The sequence below is a fragment of the Pempheris klunzingeri genome, chromosome 11, assembly GCF_042242105.1.
Source record: "Pempheris klunzingeri isolate RE-2024b chromosome 11, fPemKlu1.hap1, whole genome shotgun sequence".
NCBI lineage: Eukaryota > Metazoa > Chordata > Actinopteri > Acropomatiformes > Pempheridae > Pempheris > Pempheris klunzingeri.
This window is the reverse complement of record NC_092022.1, coordinates 24,629,027-24,653,661: the sequence shown is the minus strand read 5'-3', so window position 1 is coordinate 24,653,661 and position 24,635 is coordinate 24,629,027. Positions and strand designations below refer to the sequence as shown.

At 41.7% G+C, this 24,635-nt stretch overlaps 1 protein-coding gene across 1 annotated transcript in view; it reads left to right on the top strand.

The window, feature by feature from the left end:
- The first annotated feature begins 440 nt into the window (after window positions 1–440).
- Window positions 441–24,635, top strand: part of myt1b (myelin transcription factor 1b) — an 87,135-nt gene continuing 62,940 nt past the window's right edge. Inside the window, exon 1 of the mRNA XM_070839377.1 lies at window positions 441–556. Within this exon, the coding sequence (XP_070695478.1) occupies window positions 445–556 (112 nt within the window). The 5' untranslated portion in view covers window positions 441–444. The remainder of the gene's footprint in view (window positions 557–24,635) is intronic.

Below are 24,635 nucleotides of genomic sequence, written 5' to 3'. Positions count from 1 at the left end.
GTGGCGGGCGCTCTACAGTTCATTTTAAAGTTTAGAGAACTTTGGCGGAATTAAAGCTTAAAGTGTTCGGAGAAAAGTTGCACAGAACCTCTTAAGTCATTTCTCATGTCAGATTCAAATTTTTAAATGGGAGTTTATTTAAATCTTTTGTCAGAAGAGGTAAGTTTTCTTTCTTCGTGTAAACTTTGCACAAGGTACTCTTATATAAATATTCAGTGTTGTTCAAGTGTTTAGTAAAGTACAGCATGTGTTAACATTTCTAGCATCTCCCATAAAGACTCTAACACTTCGGCAACTGTGTTTTACTATAATGTCGTTCATTATCTGCTCACACGGCAGCCTCTCTTATAGTGGTGGAGTTATATTAATTGACAAATGTACAATTTGTCAATGGAAATAGAAGAAAAATATTAGAAATGACAGATTTTCCTCCTCTTCAGGCACATGGTGATGTATAGCCGAATTCTTCATCTCAAGATCAACGGGTCATCAGACGCTGTGCTCCGCTGCCCTGACTGTGAGCAGGCCATGAAGGATTGTGAATTCTCTGAGAAAGGTAAGACAGTGTGAGGAAGTCTGTGTGTGTGTTTGAGGTGTGTTATCACACAGGGTTTACTCTTCCCTCGTCCTATCTTTTGGCCTTTATACAGCACTGTATTACAGTAGAAGTACAATGCAGTGAATCAGCTATTATTTGTCAGATAAAGACCAATTCTGCATTTTTCCTTAGCCCTTTAAGGTCCGCACCAAGACAAAAGTGATGGAAAAATGTATTCTTTATATATTTTAGTTCCTTGGGGCACTAATTACAGACCCCACATTTTTTGAAATATTGGCCTCTACCAAACGGTTGAGATGTCGTAAGTAAAACGTGTTTTCAATAAGATATAGTGAGTCAAAATGTGCTCTACCATATGGTTGAGCAGAAGGTTAAAGGGTTAGAGTGTAACAGTAATGCCCTGTTGAATGCACGTGTGTACAAGCACACATACTGCTAACGCGGTAACCAGCCTCTTTCTGTTTTCTCTGCGCTGGGCTGTCTGTCCTCTCCCCTCTGGCAGGACTGTTCTCAGGACTGTACATCATTTCATTCAATAAAGATTTACTGAAGTGGGAAAAATAAACGCGTGCAAACGGAAGAGTCTAATCGACGTGTGCCATCAATTCTCGTCTCATCACTGTCTTCAAACCAAGCTCTGTTCATACTCCGGCAGAAGAGGGTCAAATAAAAGTGGATGTTTTAACTAATAAGCTTCATACATTTTGGCCTCAGCACTGTGATAAGGATGTCTTGAAAGTGGTCGGTGGTGTGCATTCTCAGGTTACAATTTTGGCAAAGATAAACTTGATGTCAAAAGTCTGTGTGGGTTTAATTGCCCCAGTGAGTGAATCAAAAAAGTTTTAGGTGCTGGTGTGACTGAGCCTTTACAAATGTGGATGATGATTTGTGAATTAATTATGGTGTCCACAAATGTAACATGCATTTGTGGATAGATGGATGTGAAGAGAGTGTCCAGACAATAAGGTCTGTGCACTCTGATTCAGCAGTAAGTCAGTACATTTGCATTTATATCCACAGGAAGCATTTCAGAAGCAAATGCTATTACATCAATGACCCTGAAGTTGGAATACAGTATGTAGAAAACTGAAAATTTGTTTAAGTTGGGTTGTTTACATATGTAAAATCACTTTTCGTTGATTAATCTTTCGTGGTTTTTGTTTGTGGATGGCGAAAACGTGTGTTTGTCACAGCCACTGATACCAATTTCTTGCCATATCATACCGCTGCGCTGCACTCAGCACAGGCGTTGCTGCGAGCTCACACAGGCTTGATGACCTTCTGGGTGTATAGCAGCTGACCCCAGATCAGATTGAGGTTAGTGGTATTTCACACCCCAGTGCCCACCCATGGCGCATTAATCCTCAGATAGCAATTTCTAACGCGGTGTATAAATCTGTGAAAGGGAAGGCCGACCCACGCTGCTTCAACACCTGGTGTTGAAGCAGAGCACTTTTTGTGCTTGGGGGGGGTTCTTTGATGTTGTCATTACAGAAACGAAGAAAGACATTCAAATTTAAGAATGGTATAATATTTTACATTGAATTAATCTGAGTGGAACTTAGTTGATAATGGATTCTCACTTTTATTATACATTATATTACACTTTTCAACATCTCTACAACTCTGTAATGTTTTCATAGACCAACTCTGTGTAAAGCCATTATATAGACAAGGGCGGTTGTTGGCAGACGCAGGAGAAATCATAGTATGGCTGTGAAGAAATGTAGCAGGGGGGTGTGAGTTTATGTATGTGTGTTTCTCCATGCGGTAGCTTTGCATGAATCTGCATATGCTTTTTGTATTTTGTGTGTTTGTGCCACGGTGGGAAGTGGGAAGAAAAGAAGTATAATATGTGTTTTGCGGTTTGCACTTATCGTAAAACAACTCTTACACAAGTGTGACAGTGTTTACTGCTGCTGTGCTTTTAGCAAATATCCATCCTAACTCTGTGTCATTATCACCCTACTTGTTATGGATTCACAAACAACACACACACACACACACACACGGTAACCCGCCCCCTATACTCATTCCAATTGACACACTCGGTTTAGCTTTGCAAGGGATTTTGTGTGTTTGCATGTGCATCTGTGAGTGTGTGTGTATGCACGTGTGCCTGTGTGTGTTAGCGTGTGTGTGCCCAGTCGACTGAGTTATGAGCGTGAATGGAGTGAATGGTATTTGACCATGTGCATTGTGTTTTATGAGATGAGCAGGCTTTAATGACTCTGTCACCAGTAAATGGGCTCTGATTTGTAGCACAGCTGTCGCTTCACACTCTGATCAAGTCAGGCCTTCTGGAGATACACACACACACACACACACACACACACAATACACAGAATTATCAAATATTCAGCATCTAACCCACACCTAAACATCCGCATTAAACCATACATGTTCACAGTGGAGTTCATGTAGATTGAAGTTCTGGCACAAACAGTCTCATTAACATGTGTGTCAATATAGAAAGTAATTGCAATCTGAGGTCTAATCAGGAAGAAATTACAGCTGTTTAGATGCAGGCAGACATTAGATTTCATATCCAGTCACTGATCTATAAGGTGGTATCTATAGTGTGGTGTGGCAGGTGTAGCAGGAAGGCTGTGGTTGGGGCAGCAGGGTGGTGTTGTGAGATACTCTTCAACCAAAGAAGCAACTGTTTCTATGTTTGCATCGCATGCAAGCATCCATACTGAAAAGATATCCTCCAAGGTGGCTGCAGCTGAGCCTTCACTCCTCCTGGTGAAGCGGGGGAGGGGTGGGGTGCAAAAACAATTTGACTGTAAGGATCAATAACGCATCATAACAGTGAAGCATTGTAGTGTTGATAATTTTATATCTGCCGCGGTAAAGGGGTCTGGTGTCGCCTGGTCCTGTTACAGGGAGGGCAGCCGGTGCAATGTTATTCAAGAAAAGAGTCTTACATGTGATTATTATGCACAGGGATTCTCTTTTTCTGTTTTTATTTAATGTCTTTGTTTGATAGAGAATGTAGAGTAGGATATTGACATGCAGCAAACGGTCCAGCCAGGCAGGAATTCAACCTGCGACCACCTCGCTGCTCGGGGCATTTGTACCCATGTGATCTGCACCCCAACCACCCAGCTCCTGGATCGCCCCCATGCATGGGTGTTTTGTTTTCTGGCTCTTTTTCTAGTGTTCTGTCTCTTAAACGCACCGTTGAACCGTATTAGCTTTCCAATTTGTACTTGTGTCGTCCTACGGCCCACTTTACCATACACAGATTTACTTCTACATTTATTTTGTCGGCCTGCCTGGTTTTCTCCATCTCAATGTTTTCTGCTTTACAATATTTACTCCTGCAATTTAGTATTGCACTCCCTGTAAACAGGAGAAATCCACACAAGAATTTAAAAGGGAGTAACATTATACATGTTTATATGTGTATGTCTCTTTACCCCCCCATCACAGCTGGTTGTGGCCTGTGGTAACTGTGTAATTGTGATACCAGTGTAGTGTATCACATCACAGCTGCACAGCGTGTAGAACAAGCATGTAGTCACCACTAGTTTGGAGGCCGGGCCGTAATAATGGACTAAAGCTACTTTTGAAAGAAACAATTCAAAACTGATGCATGTACCAGGATATCCTGATTTCCTGTTTAGTCTCAAGTGTGCAGCTGTTAACAGGAAGGATCCTATATTTCCCATAATGCAACACAAAGACATCTCTTATAATACTGCTCATTATAATACTTATTCACCTTATAACCCCGGTGATAAGACATTATACACTGTATACACATACTCCTTGTGACTAAACTAACCCTTTAAATGACTTTTTGCTGAGAATTTTATGACCTGGTGAAAGATTACAACCTATTTTACATCCAACAAATTGAGATTGTTGTACATGTAGATTATTTGCACACGTTTGGTAGAATTCAGAGTCACTTTGGTTCTGTGGAGGTGGTCCTAGCTGAAGGCTGTGACAGAACACTGGTATGATAACTTCTCACCAGCAGATGTCACTGTTGCTAAGTATTTGCTGAGTTTTCCAGGCTTGGAGTCCACATTTTTTTCAGTTTTGCTTTAAAGCAGTCGGCCTTCTCCTCTTCACCATGTTGCCTCAACTTACAGACATTCAAACTGTTGCATTGATCTATCCATCTATCTTGTTTACCGTGCAGACACAGAGTTTACTGACAGTATAACAGGTGCGCCCTTTTGATTCCAGGGAAATGTCAGTGCAATCGTATGATGATGTGTATGAAGTGTGTGTGTGTGTGTGTGTGTGTGTAAATGTCCTGTGTGTTATCAAGTTTGAAATGATTTCCCATTTTATGCTCTCTCTCAGTATCGTGTCCTTTGTGTCGTTTACTCTCTTGTTTTCTTCTCTTTGTTCATTTAGCAGCGAGCCGCAGCAGCAATTCCACTCATGTGTGCTGCACCTTGTTGACTTTAGCCTCATTAGAAGGCCAAATGAATATGACGAGTTGTGACATTAGGCTACAGCTGGAACAAATGTGCCAGCCGCTCACTCTGCAGCCTGGCCAATTTCTCTCTCTCTCTCTCCGTTTCTCACACGCATACACAAACATGTGCTCACTTATTTTTCAGGGAAGGGCTTGGTGGGGTTGATGGGTTTGCAACAATATTGGAAATGTAGATGGGCCTGTGTTTTGAATTGGATTGCACGCTTTGATGCAGAGACAGATTGTAAACTGTGATTTTATTAAATCCTTCATTAGGATTCATCAGTGAGATTGGATCAGAAAAAGGTCACTGTGCAGATGCGCCCCCCACCTCTCTCCACTTTGCTCCATCCCCCCTTATATATACCCTCCTCCACTTTCTCTTCTATTCACCCCCTCTTTCTCCCCCCTCTCTCTCAGCTTCCACTCAGCAAAGCATGCTCTCACCCACCATCTCTCCCTCATGCTCTCTTGCTCCATTTCTTCCCTTGCTAGCCCTTGCCCGAAACAAATTTGCGATGAAAATGGGGAAAAATGATCATCATGGGCCTGCTAGAGAAACACAAGGTGAAAGTGACATTACCCCCCCCACCCTGGACCCCCCTCCTCCTCCTCACAGCCATCTAGGCTGGCGCCAGTGGGACGCCTGTGCCACAAATCATTTGTATACTCTCATTTCTGTGAGCGGACCACGATGTTGCTTACTGCTTAGCGAGCAGATGACTTTCAGAAAGAGGAGTGAATTGGGAGGGAGGGATGAAGAGATGGGAGATGAAGAAAGAGGAGCAGGAGGAGGGGGGGAGGGAGGGAGGGAGGTGTGGCAATTTGCCGGCGTGCGAGGACGTCTGTGGGAGTTGGATCTGAAATTGAGAGGGAAATTGTGTGTGCCATATGTCAAGTTCTGCAAAGGAGGTTTTCATTGTGCACCTATACTGTGTGTGTGTGTGTCTGTGTATATTTGTGTGTGTGTTCTGTTTCAGAATGAAGCATCTGGGTTGTTTATTGAATCACCTTCGCCATTGTCTGCATTCCCTGCTATTATCACTGAAAGAGCTGCAGCTCCCCTTAACAACATGGAAATGGGAAATGTGGCGCACATATTGTCTGTAGCTAGTGTTTGGTCATCTTTGTCTCTCTCACATGTACACACACACACACACACACACACACACACACACACACCCTTCCCCCACTCCTGCCCAGTGTGAGACATCATGATTCTTCTGGTACACTGAATACATTCTCCATGCAGTCTGAGCATTGGTCCATGCAAGCAAACATGTGACATTACCAGAAAAAGAGTATTACTTCACCTCCAACACAAGGCACACAAACACTTGAATCTCCAGGTTCACAAAGCAACCACAAACACACCGATGAGTGCATACACACACACACACACACACAAATGCTACCTTCATGTACACAAAAACACTCTCCATTGATGTGCGCCTCCAACCCCCACACACATTAACACATACACATACATCCAGTTACTCACATGATCACATAAATATGCGCATACACACGCTCGTACACACAAACATCACCTTCCTGCATATAAACATCAACACTCTTTCACCGTCTCTCTCTCATCCCAGCCCACACACACACACACACACACACACACAGAGTCAGGTTCATGTGGAGTAAATATAGAGCGGAGACACTGTGGCACAGTGACCTGCAGAGGAACCTGCACACTTTGCCTGCTAGCTCCAGAGGGCCCTGCATTTTCAGGAAAGCCATGCAGTATTCATGGCTCAGTCACGGGAATCGTGAGGCAGGATGGTAGTAACAGCAAACACAGTGGAAGTGCGCTGCAAGCAGCTCAGCGGGGCACTGTTAGTGTTACGCAATATGCGTCATAGATCTGCTGTGTGTTGTTGTGTTTGCTGTGTGGTTTGTGAAGCGGAACACCTTTCTTTCCCATTGAGTGAATTATTTTGATATCTGGGAATTCAGATTCTGTTTTCTCAACTTTGTATGAATGTGCCTTAATACACTGTTGTGTGTGTGCTTGTGCGACTGCTTGTGTCGTGCACATGTGTAGCCGGGTGTTCACTATCCATGTGTTTGTATGTGTCCTCTTTATGCTCCACTGCCTGCTTTAAGAAATAGGTCCATTTCTCATTATTACCCCAAAGGCTGTCTGAGCGTGGACTGTCTCAAACTTACACACACACACACACACACAGTGTGTGTTCACTGTGACCCACATTCATCAGATCCAACCCCGCGGGGCCTCCAGGGAGCTTCAGGGGAGTCGTGCCTTAAGCGTGGTGCACTGTGGCAGGGCCATGACTCTGAGATATGCATCCCCCTTTAATCCCAGAGGAGGAACATGCTCAGGACTCTTAAAGGATTGGTTCGTACGCTTTCACGTCTAGTCCAATATAGGAGATGGGGGGCACCATTTTCGTTCTGTATAAAAACCAACTTCAACTTCAGCCAAAGTTAATGTAAGGCCTCAACAGTCATGTCATGTCATGCAGGGTTCTTGTCTCTTAAGCTGAAGAAAGAGGAAAACACACCTCTTTTATAATAAGACTTGTAATTTTTACACATTAGCTCAATGTGAGAATGTTAACATGCAAACAATGACAGTGCTAACATGCTGATGTTTAGCAGGTATGTGTAATGTTTGCTATGGCTAACATGTGCTAATTAGTGCTAAACACAAGGTTCATGGGACTGACATGAATTGGATTTGTAAAATATCACACACATATTTGCTGCAGGCAGGATTAAGATCATTGACCAGCAGAGATGATACTGAAAACATCCCAACTCCCCTTGAGAGATAAATGCAGTTTGAATAGGGATTAAAAATGGGAACTTCCCCTTTATTGATGTCTAACAACCACCAAGAGTGTCATGAATGAAGTCTTGGTGGTGGTGGGTGAATGGAACATTTTTGCACTGGCCTGTAGCTATTTAATGCTCAGTATCACACAGAAACCTTTCTGCAACAAACAATAAACCACTGAAGCATAAAAAGCAACAAAAAGTCAGTTATACAATAAGAGTTGTCTCAGTTGTCTTAGATAATATGTGTTTTTGTAGCAGCAGTCTTCTTCAAATGAAATGCTGTTTATGGGAAAAAGTATTCTTTCCGAACTTTCCCAAAGTCTCGCTGAGTCAAAAGTGACTTGAGACAAAGTTGGTTTGTCTCCTCATTATGGATGTGCAGTGCATCTCCCACCAGCACATAGTGTTTTAACAGCCTCTTTGTATGAGCTCAGGTGTCACACAAAGTTGTCTTGTTCTGCAACAGAGCGCCACTTGTGACAAACTGCAAACTTTTCAACCAAGTTAGAGAATAGGCACTTTGATAGTTGAGTCTTTAGTTTGGCGCCTTCCTTTCTCAGACCAGGTGGGTGCCATTGAGAGGGAAATCTCTTCTTGGAGGGTGTAAGTTTGGGGTTGTAAGTCATGAACGGGACGTCTTTGAAAACACACAGGCTGCTGAGTGAGTGAGTTTTGTAGACACTGAGCTCCTTTGCAGTTGTGTTCTTCAGCCCTCATGAATAATTCGGCAGCGCTGCTTGTCACTGTCGTTGTTGTTGTTGTTGTTGTCGGCTGTGGTGTCACTCCTGTCTGAGAGAGATGGAGGAGACAGAGGACTCTTTACACTTCAGTCTCCTCTGCACTTCCTCTTTCATTCACAGGGAGAGGAAGCAGCGGGGCTGTGTGCTGTGTGTGTGTGTGAGGGAGACGGAGAGAGAGAGAAATCATGTCTGCCTGTCTGGCATAATGGCCTGTTTGTGCCACAGTAATGGTTTGAAGGAAGGAGAAGAAGGCAAGGAAGGAGCAACAGAGGTTCTAAGTGAAGAAAAGCCTCTTGCCTCCTTGTTTTTGCATCTGCATGTGTCCATTTGTGCAAAGTTTGCAGAGTGTAATGACAAATAGTGGTTTTATCAGAATATGTGATGTGTGATGTGAAGGTCTAAATTGACGGTAGCAGGCTAGCTGTTTCCAGCTGTCTCCAGTCTTTATGCTAAGCTCAGCTAACTGGCTGTAGCTTCACATCCAGTGGGCACTTTTAGATTGGTCTTGGCAAGACAGCGAATAAGCACATTTTCCAAAATGTTGGACTGTTCCTTTAAACTGCAGATACATTGCAAAACATATCCAGTGACAGTTTGGCTGTAGTTACAAACCGATCTGTCAATACTGATGAATTAAGTGACTGAATATCACCAGATGAACAATTAACAGAAAACTAATCCACAACAATGATGATAGTGTTTAGGTTTAGGATTCTTTACCAGACGATGCCCTCACTTATGAATGGCTGTTGAAAACTGTTTTTTTTTTTTAATATATATTCTTTTTATTGAGTTTTATGGTACGTGCAAATAATAATAATAGTAATAATAAAAAGAATAAACTAAAAAACAAACAAACAAGCAAACAGGAAAGCAAGAACAAAAACAAAACAATCCCACCCACCACAAAACTAACTTCATGCGCTGCAATACAATATACAGAATTTTACAGAAATAAATGCAACCACATATACTTAAAAAAAAAAAAAAAAAAACATTGCATCCTTCTGTGAGATACTGAATTATTATACTATGGAGCTACAGTCAGAGTTTTTGTAGAAAAGTATGCAGAGGTGTCCAGAGTTTTTCTGATTTGTGATTCAGATCGTGGGTCAATTTTTCCAAAGGAAGAAGAGCCGATATCTGAGACATCCACATATTGAAGTAGGGACCTGGGGGGGCCGACCATCGCAGTAATATGCATTTCTTAGCAAGGAATAACAGGATTGTTAATAGAGACCTTGTATCTGTGTCAAAAAGATTACCAGGTGCATGGTTTACCAGTCACTTCCTGGATAACAGAGTGTACACCTTTCCAAAACATTTTGCTGTGATCACATGACCAGAACAAATGCATAAATGACCCCTTATGAACTTTACATTTCTAACAAAGGTTTGAGCTGTTGGGGAACATCCTTATATTTACAACAGCCACCTGACCATAAGATAAAGATATAGGAGAAAGGGTCCGACCATGAACTGGCAGCAAAGTGATTCTTTTCTATAGTAACCATGTCTGCTGCAATTATGGAAGTGTGAGTAGCCACTGTATCATTATATTAATGCTGTCCGTCACTGTCAGTGTACACATGTTGGAGCTTCAGTGCAGCAGAACACACACACACACACACACACACACACACACACACACACACACACACACACACACTGCACTACTGCTGCTGGTTGCTGAGAGTGTATCTTTTATGAGGCCAGGACTGGGCTGTTGGAGGAGAAATGAACACTTGTATGTGAATTATTTATGATTTCCACAAGTGCAGCTTTCTAGCTTCATCCTTTCTCTGGCTTAGTTGTTGTGAAATATCAACCAGTGATTCCAAACGCAAAATTCTACTGTAACCACCCCTATTCAGCATTAATAAGCAGTGTATAAACACTTAATACACGGTGTATAACACACTTAAAGTGTAGGAGTAAGAAGATATTAAAGAATGTTAATTAGTGATCATTAATGTATTTGTCAAAAATGAAATGAAATGGAACAACTGGTGTACAAACAGGTAATGAATGACTGATAACACAGGAGATATGATATATGAAGACATGCAGTCATCACTACCACTACCACTACCATTTACTAAATTAGTTCCAGAGCTTTCAGCCACATCCTCTGGCCTTCATCAACCGATGGATTTTGTGTGAGGAAGAAGAAACATGTCTAAATGAATAAATGTTCATATTCATATGAAGATATGTTTTACGTGCCTACAACTGTGTTATATAATATTATTAATGATTAATTAGCTGTTAAGTGTTGCTTCATGAGAGGAGAGCTATTTTTTTTTTTAACAAATACATTACTGAATATATAATTTCATGATAATATTAAAAAGTACCATCATGTTATCTTATGTAATCCTATAAGCCTCTCATTAAGTGTTAACATACTGCTGTGCTGTGTTAGAAAGGCTCTGCTCACACAGAATTCATCGCCCAAAAAAGGAAATTCAACCCGTTTAAAATGAAATCTAAAACACTATCAAATGATCAAATGCAGGAGTATTATAACACATGTTACAGTATACTGACTGTAGGTCGTTTCATCATTCAGTGCAGCGTACACACACACACACACACACACACACACGCACACACACACACTCCAGTAAGTACACGTCTGAAATAAAGTGAACACAGTGCAGGACAAAATGAATGCAAACAGGGGGGAGTGTGTGTGTGTGTGTGTGTGTGTGTGTGTGTGTGGGATGGAGGGGGGTGAGCCTCTATTTGCATGTAAATCGCCAAACGCACCAGTCCTCCACTGCGGGGATGACAAAGAGCATTCTGGGATTGCCTAGGCTTGTTTGTCATCTATCAGCGGAGCGACAGAGGGATTGGCGGTCAATAGTAACAACATGAAAGACAGGGAATGGACAGAGAGGGAAGAAGAAGAAGAAGAAGAAGAAGAAGAGAGTGATGTGGAGTTAAAGACAGAGAGAGAAGGAGAAGAAAAAGATGGGGAAGGAGAGAGAGAGAGATGACAAATGGATTCTCCATCTTTAACGGCAAAACACAGATCAAGGACAGAGGATAAACAGTGAACTCCCTCTTACTTCCTGGCCTCTCACAGTTTATAACCCCCCCTCCCCACATACGCACCTCTTAATTCAAATTGGAATTCTTTCCTTGAACCTTTGCCCTTCTTCCTCTCACTTGATTTTACTCTCATCTTCTTGACTCCCTACAGTATTACTCTATGTGCCTCACTCACTCACCCACTCACTCACTGACTCGCTCGCTCACTCGCTCACTCACTCACATCCACGCTCATTTACCACTCTCTCGCTCCCTCTCTTGTCTTCCCACCATGCCTGTCTCTATCTTCCTCCCCATCTTTCTGTCCTTTGCCTTCCATCCTGTGCTATTTAATAACTCTGGTTTACACCCCCCCCCCCTTCCTTCCTCTCCTCCTCCCATTTTCTCTTTCTGTCTCTTCTTCGATTTCCCTGGTGGACTCTTACAGTAAACTGCCTGCGTAATTTAAATGCAGTGCATTCCTTTTCAAATGGATGGCGTGTAGGACAGGAGGAGGGATAGCAGAGAAAAGAGGAAAGGGGGGAAGCAATGAATCCCATTATCACACATATCAAAAAGGCTTAGAGCTCAGACTTTATGCATAGAGGCTTCAAAAAGCCAAATAAACCGACTTGGATCACATCGTTAAATATACAGAATAATTTTCATGATCTGAAGTTTGTTTATTCATTACCTTGTGTTGCATTTGTTAAATGTTAATCAGTGCAACACCTGTAACACTGCGCTTATCCATTAAAGCGTGTGTGTGTGTGTGTGTGTGTGTGTGTGTGTGTGTGTGTGTGTGGATCCATCCAGGCTTGAGGCCCTCATTGTGACAGTGATATGTTAGCTTGGCTTCCCCTCCAAACTCACCCCACGTCTCAAGAGCTTTCTCACCCACAGATGTGAACTACAGCTGTTCAGAACATGTACGAATAATCCCACCTGAAGTGACCACACTGAGCCGCCATTGTCACTGAACCAATCAGAGCTCAGCCGTGAAGCACAGTATGTTACTTCCTCATTAAAAGCCTCTTACAAGACTGGGAGAACCACAGAACCCCCCCATGATAATGATAATTCTGTTGCAGATAGTGCACTTCTAATGCGTACACCTAATGTTTGTGTGACACTTTTCACTGTTTGTGTTTGAAGTGTCGTGTCTTGCTGTCATCAGTGCTTCACAGAGTGATTTCGCGTTTCTCTTCCCGGCCTTAAAGACATTATTACTGGCACTCTGCTTGTGTGTGTGTTGGAGTCAGCGACCCCTCTCCCGTTATTGATCTGGATTCCCTATCTTGTCTCTCTGCATCTGTTTTCTCTCTACGTAAACGCTGCCTGTCAATAACAAATGAAAAGGACTTTGCCATTTACTGTAAATAACTGGATTCTTCTTTTTTTCCTCCTCTGAAGTGCATTAGCTACAGTTGCATCAGTCTTTTGTTGTTTTGATCATTTCACTCTAGGTTTATTTCCTCTTTGTTATCACTGCATTGTATCAGTGCAGGATCGTTCATTTTCTTCTCAAAATGTGATTTTCTCCCTTAAGGACTAATTAGCTGTGTTGCAACTGCAGGGCCAAACAGGCATAGCTGGGGTTTACTCATTATTTATGCCACTAACTTTTCCTGCAAAACAATGTTTCTGCCTTGCCGTATCTTTTTGCCAAAGGAGATGATTTATCAGTTGGACTGTGGTTTCAAATGACTGAACTCGTGTTCTGTACCAGTGCAGGTGTAAACACAATCAACAACAACTTGAACCTGCAGGGAGAAAAACATCCACCAAATGCTTTCAAAGCCGTCTTAGCAACGTGGAGACATAAACCCTGATGCAATAGCTGATTGTCGATTTTCCACAGATGCTGACAGACGCTGACACCTTTCACATCACAAACCATCCATTGATCCACTGATCCATTGTGGATATAAAATAGTGATGGTAGCAGTTTTAATAAGGCACACGAGGAGTGTACTCAATCTCTCTCTCTCTCTCTCTCTCTCTCTCTTTCTATTAAAGGTGCAATATGTAAAATATGGTGGTTGCACTGCATGGCGTTGGCAACGATTGTAAATGATAAATGGTAAATGGTCTGTATTTGCATAGCACACCGAAGATCCAGAGTCCTACCATTTGAGTTTCAAGTCCTTTCGAGTCAGCTGTGGATTCATATACCGTGTTGGCAAAGTGACGCTATCAGTGAGTTGCAGCTAGCAGTTAAATTAGTTAGCCTATAAGCTAGTGTTAGCTTAACTTACCGTTCTTTGTGCAGCTTCAAATGTCGGACAAAGCTGGAAGTTGTTGCGTCTCCGTCCGTAATCTTCGACCCGCACGTTTTACATACTGAGATTCGTTTTTTGTTGACCACCTCGTAGTTTTTATACCCAAATGAAACTATCTTTGGTATCATTTTTGCCAACTGGTGCGCTGCTTTATCCGCTTCATTGGTCGTCCTGTAATTTGATTGGTTGGATGCTGTCGGATCAAAACAACGTGGATCTAATTTGATTGGATGTCGTGCCGACACCGCGCTCGCTCAGGTACACACACACACACACACACACACACACACACACAGATATAGATATATAGTCAACATACTTTTTAATCTTTGGGTCTTTTCAAGTCAAAAGGGTCAAGTCCAAGTGAAGTCACGAGTTACTGATGTTAAAGTCCAAGTCGAGTTGCAAGTCTCTTTACATTTTGTCAAGTCGAGTCTAAAGTCATCAAATTCATGACTCGAGTCCACCCCTCTGGTTTGTGGTATTGTTGGTTGGACAGAGAGCAGACTAGATGCTACACAGTACTTAGATGTCTTAGACTATACTGGTCATTTTGCACAATCTGTTGATATTGTTTTAAATGTCTTAAACCAGAATTCCAGCCAATTCTTTCATATTGTACCTTTAAACCTTGCGTTACAGTAACTTGACCAACATGGAACATTTCCATCACTTACTTAAGAAGGAACATGTGTCAGAGTCCTAAACGTACCTGTTGGAGGTAGCTTGTTGTTAAAATGCCAAATGAAGTTATCGGGATTATACATCATTAAACGACTTCTCTTTGACCTCTTCGTCTGGACAATAAACTATGTCATACATAAGTGTGTCAATTTAAAATGTCTCCTGATGGCATCATTGCATGGACATATTGGACTGACGGTATGGGTTCACACAGTTCTCCTCATGTGGTATGAGTAAGCCAAAGTTCGTGTAAGTATGTACAGTATGTGTAAGTGTACTTGTGAGTGTGTGTGTTTAGCTTCGCCCCACAGTGCTATGTATAAACCACAGTTGTCCCAACCGGCCATATGGTCCGGCCCTAATCTGAGCCCCATCCTGCTGATAGCACTGAGCTTGACTTCTGTAATTAGATCTGATCTTGGGCTACTGGTCACATCTAGAGAAAACAAATTGGGCTGGAGGTGGATTTGAAACACATTTTAGTCAAAGAAGGACTTTTGGATAACTGTCGAAGCAAAACCCAGCGCATCCAAGAGCACGTTTTCAATTTAGCACAGGCAGTTTCAAGTGAAATCTGACGACCCTGTCAAATTAGATATTTTTTTCAGCAGCATCTTTTAAGGCTTCCCTCGTCAGGGAATATTGATGGATTAAGCCCATTGTTGAGCCTCAACAGCTCTCACTCAGATCTAATATTCTAATGCCTGAGCAGTAAACCTTTCCTCTCACATGTCATGACCGCGGAGTGATCTCTCCTTGCCCTCAAGCCATCTTTTCATTGTCTTTCCACCTTGATTGTTCCTCCATCTTTACAACCTCTGCAGTGAATAGATAGGGTTATAGCTGTGCTCTGGGGGCCTCTTCTCTCTCTCTCTTTCTCTTTTTTTTTTTTTTTTCTCTGTCTGTGCTTGAGATTCTTTCTCTCTGTCTATCTACAGCTCAACTCTGCTGCCACTCTCTTTGTCACTCTTTTTGCATCAACCTCCCCCTCTCTCCCCCCTCTGTCTTGTACTGTCTGCTCCCCCCCCCCTCCTCCCCTCCTCTCTTCCCAGTCTTTCCACCAGAAGGGAAGTGCCTTTCTAATTACTCTAACCCTATTGTTGTAAACTTTAGCCGCGGCCTCTCTGAGGGGGGTCTGTTGTCCCTGGATGGAGTGGCTTTCAGGGGCCAAAATGGCTTTTACGTCTGTGTGTGTGTGTGTGTGTGTGTCACTGCCATAAATTGATCAGATAGCACACACACACACACACTCTACTTGGCAGAGGCTCTCTACACAGGACAGGCGTACAGGGGACAAGGGAAGTGGAGGGGTGGTTGGGTGTTGGGAATGAATGAAGAGGAGAAAGATGGTGGTCGTGGGGAGAGGAGGGGGTAAAGGCAGGGGTGTCAGCGCTTATCTCCCTTGCCTGCCTCTCTTTCTCTGTCCCCCTGGGGTGGGTGAGGATGGTGACTGTGACGCTTGATCTGTGCGTGTGTGTGTTCTGGGGTATGATATGTTGCTGTCCATGTCAAAAGTCACTTAACCCCCGAGGGGCTTTCCCACAGCAATCCCCTGCGTCCTTCTGGAAGTTTTGCAAGTGCGGCCGTGCGTGCGTATGTGCATTGTTTGAAGTCGACTCTTGGCTTCTCTCTGTGTTTGAGAGATAACGACCCCAGGGCCATAAAACCACAGCAAGAGGGGGAAAAAAAACTACCCACAACAACAAAAAAAACACAGAAAAACAAAAAAAAAACCTTTACTTCTCGTTTTTCAGGGCCGGCCCCAAGAAGAGCAGACCCACAGAGAGTTGTGGGTTTTGCCACTTGTCTTTATTGTGTTTTTAGAGCTGTGTGAGCGCCCCTCTCTCAATCTCTAGGGTTTTGTCCAGAAAGACATCACTGATTCTCTAATACAATCAGCAGAACCACAGCTGCACCACCGTGATGGCTAATTGCATCATGGAGTCAGTGATAAAGTCTGGAGTGGCCTGCTGTTCCTTTCTGGGAAGATGAGGTACTTTTTGTGGCCTTTTAGCTTTTTTCATCTTAAAGTTTGATGGGAAAGGCATTAATTGGTTTTACAGTCAACATGTATGACTGAATCAGGTTTTTAAAAAGGGAAGGATGGTTTGTATTTGAATTATAGATTGACAAATGATCTATTTATCTCATCGTGTTACAGAGTTAGTACTGTAAGACAGTGACCCCTCGTCAGATGTTATGGCCTTAATGATGAAATGAGATGTGAGTTGAACCAGAATCATTTTTCCACTATTTCACACAAAAGAAGAAAAAGTATAGAAAGAATATTATCATCCCAAAGAAAAACGAGAGCATCAGTTATTTCAGCCAGTTCCCAAAACAACATTTGTCTTCATTCAAGTGACAAAACCTTCTATAGGCCTCAGGAATTATGGCTGTTGTCCATCTGGAGCAATAGAGGAAGTCAGGTGACATAATTATACAGCCACAAAGTTCGCTCATGGACGAGGCTGAGTGGGTGGATTGGTCAGCGAAACATCAGAGAGGCAAGACCGCTATTCATGTGTGTGTTTCCTGTAGGCAGTCAACAGGGGCTTCTTTTAACAATGAGACCATGGCTGTTCCATAACTCTGACTGTAATTTAACTCGAACCATGCTGTAATCTGACCAAACCGTAACCATGGCATTGACTAATTCCAAAATGAATTTGGAGCCGCGATGGCTCCCTGTTGATGGTGCTGGCCAGATCAACTAACATCATATTTCAGAGCTTAATCTGGGGGAAGTTGTTGTATTCTGCCCAACAGAAATATTTATTTTTCTGCCTTATACGTTTAATTATCTTGTGACCTCTCACATTAATCCCACTGGGGGGTCCTGACCTCTTAGTGAGGACCCACTGATTTAAAATTTTCTGATCTGCTAAAGCATATTTTTGCAAAACTATCACAGTTCTCAAAATACGCAGGATAAATACCACATCAATTTATACTGTGCAGACGTAGTCACTCAAAATAATTGCACTGCCATTTGAGTAGTAAACCGTCACTGCCACCAACATGGCATTTCCCCTTATCACTGCTTGAGTGTGAAGACAGTCAAATGTCTAAAGAACAGCAGAAACAGACTGAAATGAGTTTCTGTATGTTATTTGTTGTCCAATAGTTGAGTTAAATATCCTCCACAACCAACTGGATTGTATCCGTCAAAACTTCTACAAAACAGCAGCAATAAAAAGTCTGTTTTCACAGGTCTCTCACTGTCTAATCTCATCAAACACATCAGACAAACACACAGAAAAATAAAGCTGTCATAATATTTTACAGTGAAGAGAAATGTCTCCATATCAACAACACAGGACTGTTGGAGAAGTCCCCGTCTGGCCGTTTCTCATATCTGATATTTGTCCTTATAATGTACAGACACTCCTACATGTGACCTCCTCACAGGCCGTCTCGTCCTCTGTGTTCACCTTTTCCACTTAAATGAAACACCAAATGCAGTAAATGTCCACATCTTTCCCTCTGTTGTTTAAACCTGGTTTACCCTGACTGTCGTATAAACGTGATGCACTCACACTTATTAAACTGAAGCTGACAGCATGGGATCATTTGACAAAACTAAATTGTACTAGTTGTATTTCACGTGCGATTCTCATGTTAATTTAATGATAATTCCAGATTACTAGAAGTTGTGCGTGGCAGGTTATGACAATAGTTTACACAGCGAGCGTGTTGCTGATATTTGTGCTCGTACATTTGAAATCTTCTGTGAAAGGAAGAAGAAACTCATTATACTCTGTCGTGTGAAGCTTTGGGAGAATTTCACATGATGTCCCTCTATAAAATCATTAGAAGTTTTCAGATCCTTTACTTGCAATTACTGGATTATTATTATTATTACTGATGCAATAATGTGTAAGCAGCATCTCACTGGATTAATATACTGTTGGGTGGTCCGTTCTAAAACATTTGTTATAAACTCATCTTATTTTTATGTCCAATGTTTCTTTGTGAAGCGTAGTGGAATGTGTGTTTTCTAATCAAATACAGTTCACAGTATCTCTCTTGATTAAAGACTTTGGTCTAGACCTGATTGATTGATTGATTGATTGACAGTATGAGTAAAAAGCTACATACAAAATATACAGCAGGACTAACTAGCAAACACAACTCAGGACACTGGATGAATATAAAATACAGTATGAAATATATATTGTGGTAGATAACTTTTCAGCATACCAATATAGTTTGAGAACACACCAATAACATCAAGCCCGTGCTTTATTTCTTTTCTTGCATTGTCACGTGGCACCCATATCATACATTAGATACATACATGATAATGAATACTTCATGTAAATATCTATTGGAAAATGAAATACTACTAATAAGATAGTTGAAGTAGGGGGAAGAGCTTCTTACTGGCCCTTACTAGTAAGGAGACAGTGATATTCCACCCCGTGCTGATATTCCTCTCAGCAAATGGAGGCTAACAGGCAGGATCAAATCAGGAGATGTATTGATTTGGTCAGGAGGGACAGGATCTGGTCTCCCTCTAATCATTGAGAGAGGGGAAGCTCTTTGGGCTATAGCATTTCTAATGGGAAGAAGGACCAATCGAACAGGGCACAGCCTCATATGAAATTCATCTTTTTTTTATGAATTATGAATTAGATTCTGTGTGCAAAAAAAAAAAAAAAATGCATTTACATAACCCCCATGACCAGCGCTACATGTTTTATGTGTGATGTGTGCTGTTTTTAACATGCCATTTACAACAGAAATCATTTCTCAAATATTCATTTACATTTCTCTCCTTATGCATACAGAAACAATACGAGAGTGGCACTTAATATATATGTATGTAATATAAATGTGTATATATATATATAGTCTATGGCATATTCCTTATATAATCTATGCGTGTTGTTTTATTCTGAGTGTGTACACATATACACATGTGTGCACGTTTGTGTTGTCCATTATAGCTGCTCATCACTGTTGAATCATGCAAGTAGGCAGGGGGAACTGAAGCCCCCTCCCTCTGGGCAGTATTTATGGCAGCGCGTGTAAAGGTATTTTCAGACACACAAAAAATGTGCTTTAAATTTCAAATGGGATTCTAGAGTGGGGTTGAAAAGGAGAAGAAGCAAATCTGCGGAGGGCTTCACTCCGATCTCCACCCCTCCTCCATCTCTTTTCTTCTCTCTCTCTCTCTCTTCCTCTCTTTCTCTCTTGTCAACCTTTTCAAAAAGCATCTATATTCTCACACCAGGCTGTAGGGGTATGTTGTCATGTTGCTATGCTACCTGAATGTCAAGCAGAATGTCAGAGTTACGGCAGAGTGTGAATATACAATAAAGATGGAGTGTCTTCTGACCGGAGAACCGGCTGGAGAAAAAACAAAATTATATGGAGGGAAAGGAAGCCCGTGAAACTATTGGAATTGTAAACAGCTGTACCAGTTGAGAAATCTACCATAGACTCTTTAATGTTAAGAATTAAAACCACTGAATGTGTAGCAGTGAAATGTATAAAATATATAAAATCACAAAACGTTCACCCATACACCCATGACCATTCAAATGACTCTTCTCACCTGTTCTGTCTTGGATCACGTGACTGACAGGATGTTTTTTTTTTACCTGACTAGAACTTTTTTGTTGAAAGTTTGATGAATATTGGACACTTGAATTTGTTTAAAAGAACCAAGTTTGTGAAATTGTACAACTTAAAGGTGCCCTCTGGAAAGACCAAACTACATGTAGTCAGGCAGATGGAGTAAAATACACTTAATGGCCACTTTATTAGGTACACCTGTACAGTCTAACTAACTGTGCTACCGTAAGCTCTACCTCTATGATATCTATATTATATATATATCTATATTTGACTCCGTCATAATTCGATTCTATGCTTTAGCATTGAGGTTGTGGTGATGGTGTTGCACTGGACTGCATTATATTCAGAGGTGTTTCTAATACTCCGTGCCCTCAAGTATGTAAACAGGGAGGACAAAGAAATCAGAAACACTTCTCAGTATTAAGTAGTCCAATACAACACTGACTTTAAGTATGAGAATGAAAAATAGTGCGAATTTGACCCTCTAACGGTAGAATTTATAGTTGATGGTCGCCTATTTTTCTTTGGTAGAGTTGTTGTATTTAATTGCAATAGATTGTACATGTGGCTGTAAAGTGGCTCTGAGTGTATTTCACTGTTATAAATGCGGTGGTATTTAAATTTCAACATTACGTATTCATTGGTGGTTAAATTTCAAGACCGGGTATTCAGCATGTCTTACCTTCCATAAAAGTAGAAGTCTCTGAAACTGGAGGCGCTGCTGCTCCAGACTGGAAAGACAAAGGTGTAGAAGGGAAGGAAGGTGGAAGGGATACTGGTTAAATGTGTTCCAATTACATTCCAACTTTCCATCAAAATATCTTATAACAAGAGATAATTTGATGGTGATGAGGATGGTGGCCATTACGCTGACATTAATGCAGATGATTATTACCATTACTGTTATTTATTTCTTTTATTCAATTCTCTTAAAGTCCAGTCCATACAAGCCTACACTGCCTCCTATAACATTAGCCACATTTCATTTGGATTAATTGAAAAATTACCATAACCCGCAGCCATTACAGTTATTACAGTTTGGTGAAATGGTCCTCAGAGAGGTTTGGGGATTGAAACCTCTCCTAACGCAGCCTCACACCACCCCACTTCCTCTTTCACCCCACTCCTCCCAAACTGCTTACCCCTCTCTCACCCTTTCTCCTCCTCCTCCTCCTCCTCCTTCCAGCCTCCATCGCTGCCCAGGCCGGCCTGTAAAGAAAAGCAGAGCAGAGGTAGCAGCCAAAAATGGATGGAGTAAGATGATGTGGAAATGTAGTACATGAACAGCTAGATGTCACGATGGCTTGAAAGGTTTTTCCAGTGGAGATACAGGCTGATGGAGATAAGGAGGGATGGGTTGATGGAAAGAAGGATTGACAGTTAAAATGATAGAGTGGGAGATGAGGAGCATGTTGATGGGGGGTTTGGCTGCACAGTCCGTGATGGAGTGGTGAGATGAGATGGCTGTTGTTGATCTCTGTAGATGTCTGGACCACAGCTGCTCGTCCAAATCTGTGAGGAGAAAAGCTTTTGGACCACTTGTCATATGGTGAATACAGGCGTCCTTCCAAACATGCGCAACATTTATAGAAAGACAGATTTATAGAGACACTTGACACTGGCGTGGGGTTTAAGGTGGCCTCCTTTGTCACACGTACCTGGGGGAAGCAGGATGAATTGGATCATGATGATGTACTACACCAAAGGAGTGCCCTAAATCCCCAAAGCAAAGTGTAGAAACCTGCAAAATGGATTCATGACACAATTTTTCACACCCATGCTTCCTGGAGTTACATAAGCACATACAGTACTGCACAGCACTATAGGCTCCTGCAGCTGTGTTAAATTGAAAACCAATTCTGCTGTGTGTGTCTGTAACATCTCCGTCTTATCTCAGACTAATTATCAACTCCTATTTCACTTCATGGACAAAATTAGAGATTTGTTTTTCGATCTTGTCTCGGCCATCACAGCATTGTATTTTTTTTGGGTGGGGATGTGCTTTTCTGTAGCATCAAGGATCTCAATCTCATTTTCTGCTCTGAATTACTGTCTAATGAATGTAAGGTTTTGGATTTGGAGACAGGCAGACTAGCTAATGGGTTTGTTAGTTTGTTGAGTAGCATGCCACACTCATTATTGCTTTCAGTGCTGTGATTAACTTGATTTGCAGGGCAAATCCATCGGAGAGAAGATGATGTGCTCACATATATAAATGCACGCATGCTCGTAATGTAATAATCCGATTTAATAAGTTATTAATATAGTTATGGGCCCCGTTGGAAATAGAAAAGTGGACGTCTGAAAACACTAAGGCAACTGATGATCATGTTGTGATTGATTTAATTTCATTTCGTAAGTGAACATGATGTTACAACAGTGACTAACAGGATAAGAAAGTCACTCAGGGGCACCTGTGGTAAAAAAAAAAAACGAGTCATATTATTACCTAGCTCTTCCCCTCGGTACAATTTCTCATTATTTTTTTTAAAGATTATTTTTATGGCATTTCTGCTTTACTAGACTGCTTATAAAAGAGGAAGGTAGGAAGGAAAAAATGATTTTGTGCAGATTTTCAGCTCACATAGCCTCCTGAGCCTCAAGGACATTGCATATTCTATCATTATTCTAGGACACCATTTTTTCTTTCAGTGTTGAAAGTGAGAATGTCACATAACAAAAGCTCTTTGGAGACCTATGAAGCATGGATCCACAATAAGTCTATTCTGGGATGGTGTTTTGTGTGTGAAGAGAAACATCTGAAATGAGTAAGATATGAGTAAAAGAGAGGATGAAGTCACTCAAGAATGCTCTGCTGAGAAAGAGATAGCACGGTGACAATCACCAGCGTTAGTCAGTGTCTCGTTTGGGAAGACAGTGATGCTACTGTAACCGGCGCACTGTAAATGACCACGATGGAGTCAGCCTTACAGTGCCGAGATGAAACAGTGATGCGGGTATTCGCTCATCTCTTTCATCTTCAAACATACATCTGAGGGAGGTCCCTGAATGTCACCTTAATGGTGTCACGGTGACGATTATCAAGCTCCTCTGCTTCTTTGTCAAGCACAAGGCTGTCACTAGAAATGTCAGTTGTGTCCCGCGTTACTAGTAATCAAGAGAATAACGACAGAGAGGACAGCTGTCTTTAAGGTTAGCCATCTGGACAGAGACCAAGTCACTCTGCCTGCTCATGTGCGAGACGACTTGCCTTTAGAACCAGATGAGTTCAGCCGACTAAGCTGACAGACGAGCATCATTCAGATATCAGCTAGAGTACGCCTCCACATCCAAAAGCATTTAGATGTTTTATCTGAAAATCTAACTTCAGTCCTGTTCATCCATCACAGGGATCCTGCAACATTTTCAGCTGTGACGCCAAAGCTAAATCATCTCCTCTCTCTGGGCTAATTAAAGTATCTGAGTATACCAGCCTTGTCCTCGCCTAGCAGAACTTCACTGTGACTCATTCTGGGTCCAAACATTTTGAAATTTACTAGATTTTTCAGTAATACCACATGAAAATCTGCAATTTCTTTCTGTTGATGAGTGGACTCTGTTCCTTCAAACCATGCATGGATCCAAGGATGGAGGCACACAAACCAAAAACGTTCCTAAACTTTCACATTTTTTGGGCACGTAGCACTAGAATCCCTCTCTAGCTGGGCTGACTGACTGCCTGCACACATGAATATATATTTTCTTTAAAATTATAACCTTTTTTTTTTCTTGATTTGACCTGATTTCATTTTATTATCTGACTATTCCTCTGAAATTTGTCTTGTGTTCGACAGAAGCAGCAACAAAAGAGTCTGTAGTCTGTTCAGTCAAACCAGAGGGACTCTCATTCTACCGTTTGATGGCAAAAGCTGATATTCTTCAAATAGAACATGAGGGAGGGGGGGTCAGATGTAATATTACATGCAAGACAACATTCTTTTTAATGTACGCAGCTTGAAAACTTGACCCAAGCGTTTGACCTACAGTCTTTTAGCAGATGCGCAGCAGTCTGGCCAGTCGAGCTTTAATTCGAACTGAGAAACAACTGAACCATGCACCGATTCCATACTGCACAGCACCCTCTATCATAGATCAGGAAAAAACAATAAGAGTATGTGCTTGTTTGCTCCAAATAACCTCATAAATGTGTTATTGTGCTTTGCTACAGACATTATCAACATGTGTACACCAAGATAAAGCTCAAATATTTATAGGAGGACACTTGTTCAGGAGGAGAGGAGTTCCCCGGTAGACCAAAAATTATTTCTAATGTCTTTCTTAGATTGATAATAAGTGAATTCTTTAGACACCGCTGCACTAATCTATCCACACAATACTGATGAGCATGAGGATCGACAGAGACAATGCGTTGTGCCATCTGAATACTTCAAAATGAACGCATTTAGAAGATGAGTTTGGCAGTCGTCTGTGCATAGTGTGAAAAGCAGAGCAAACTTTAACTTGAATCTCTATTTGTAAGAAAAGAACGGTGCCAC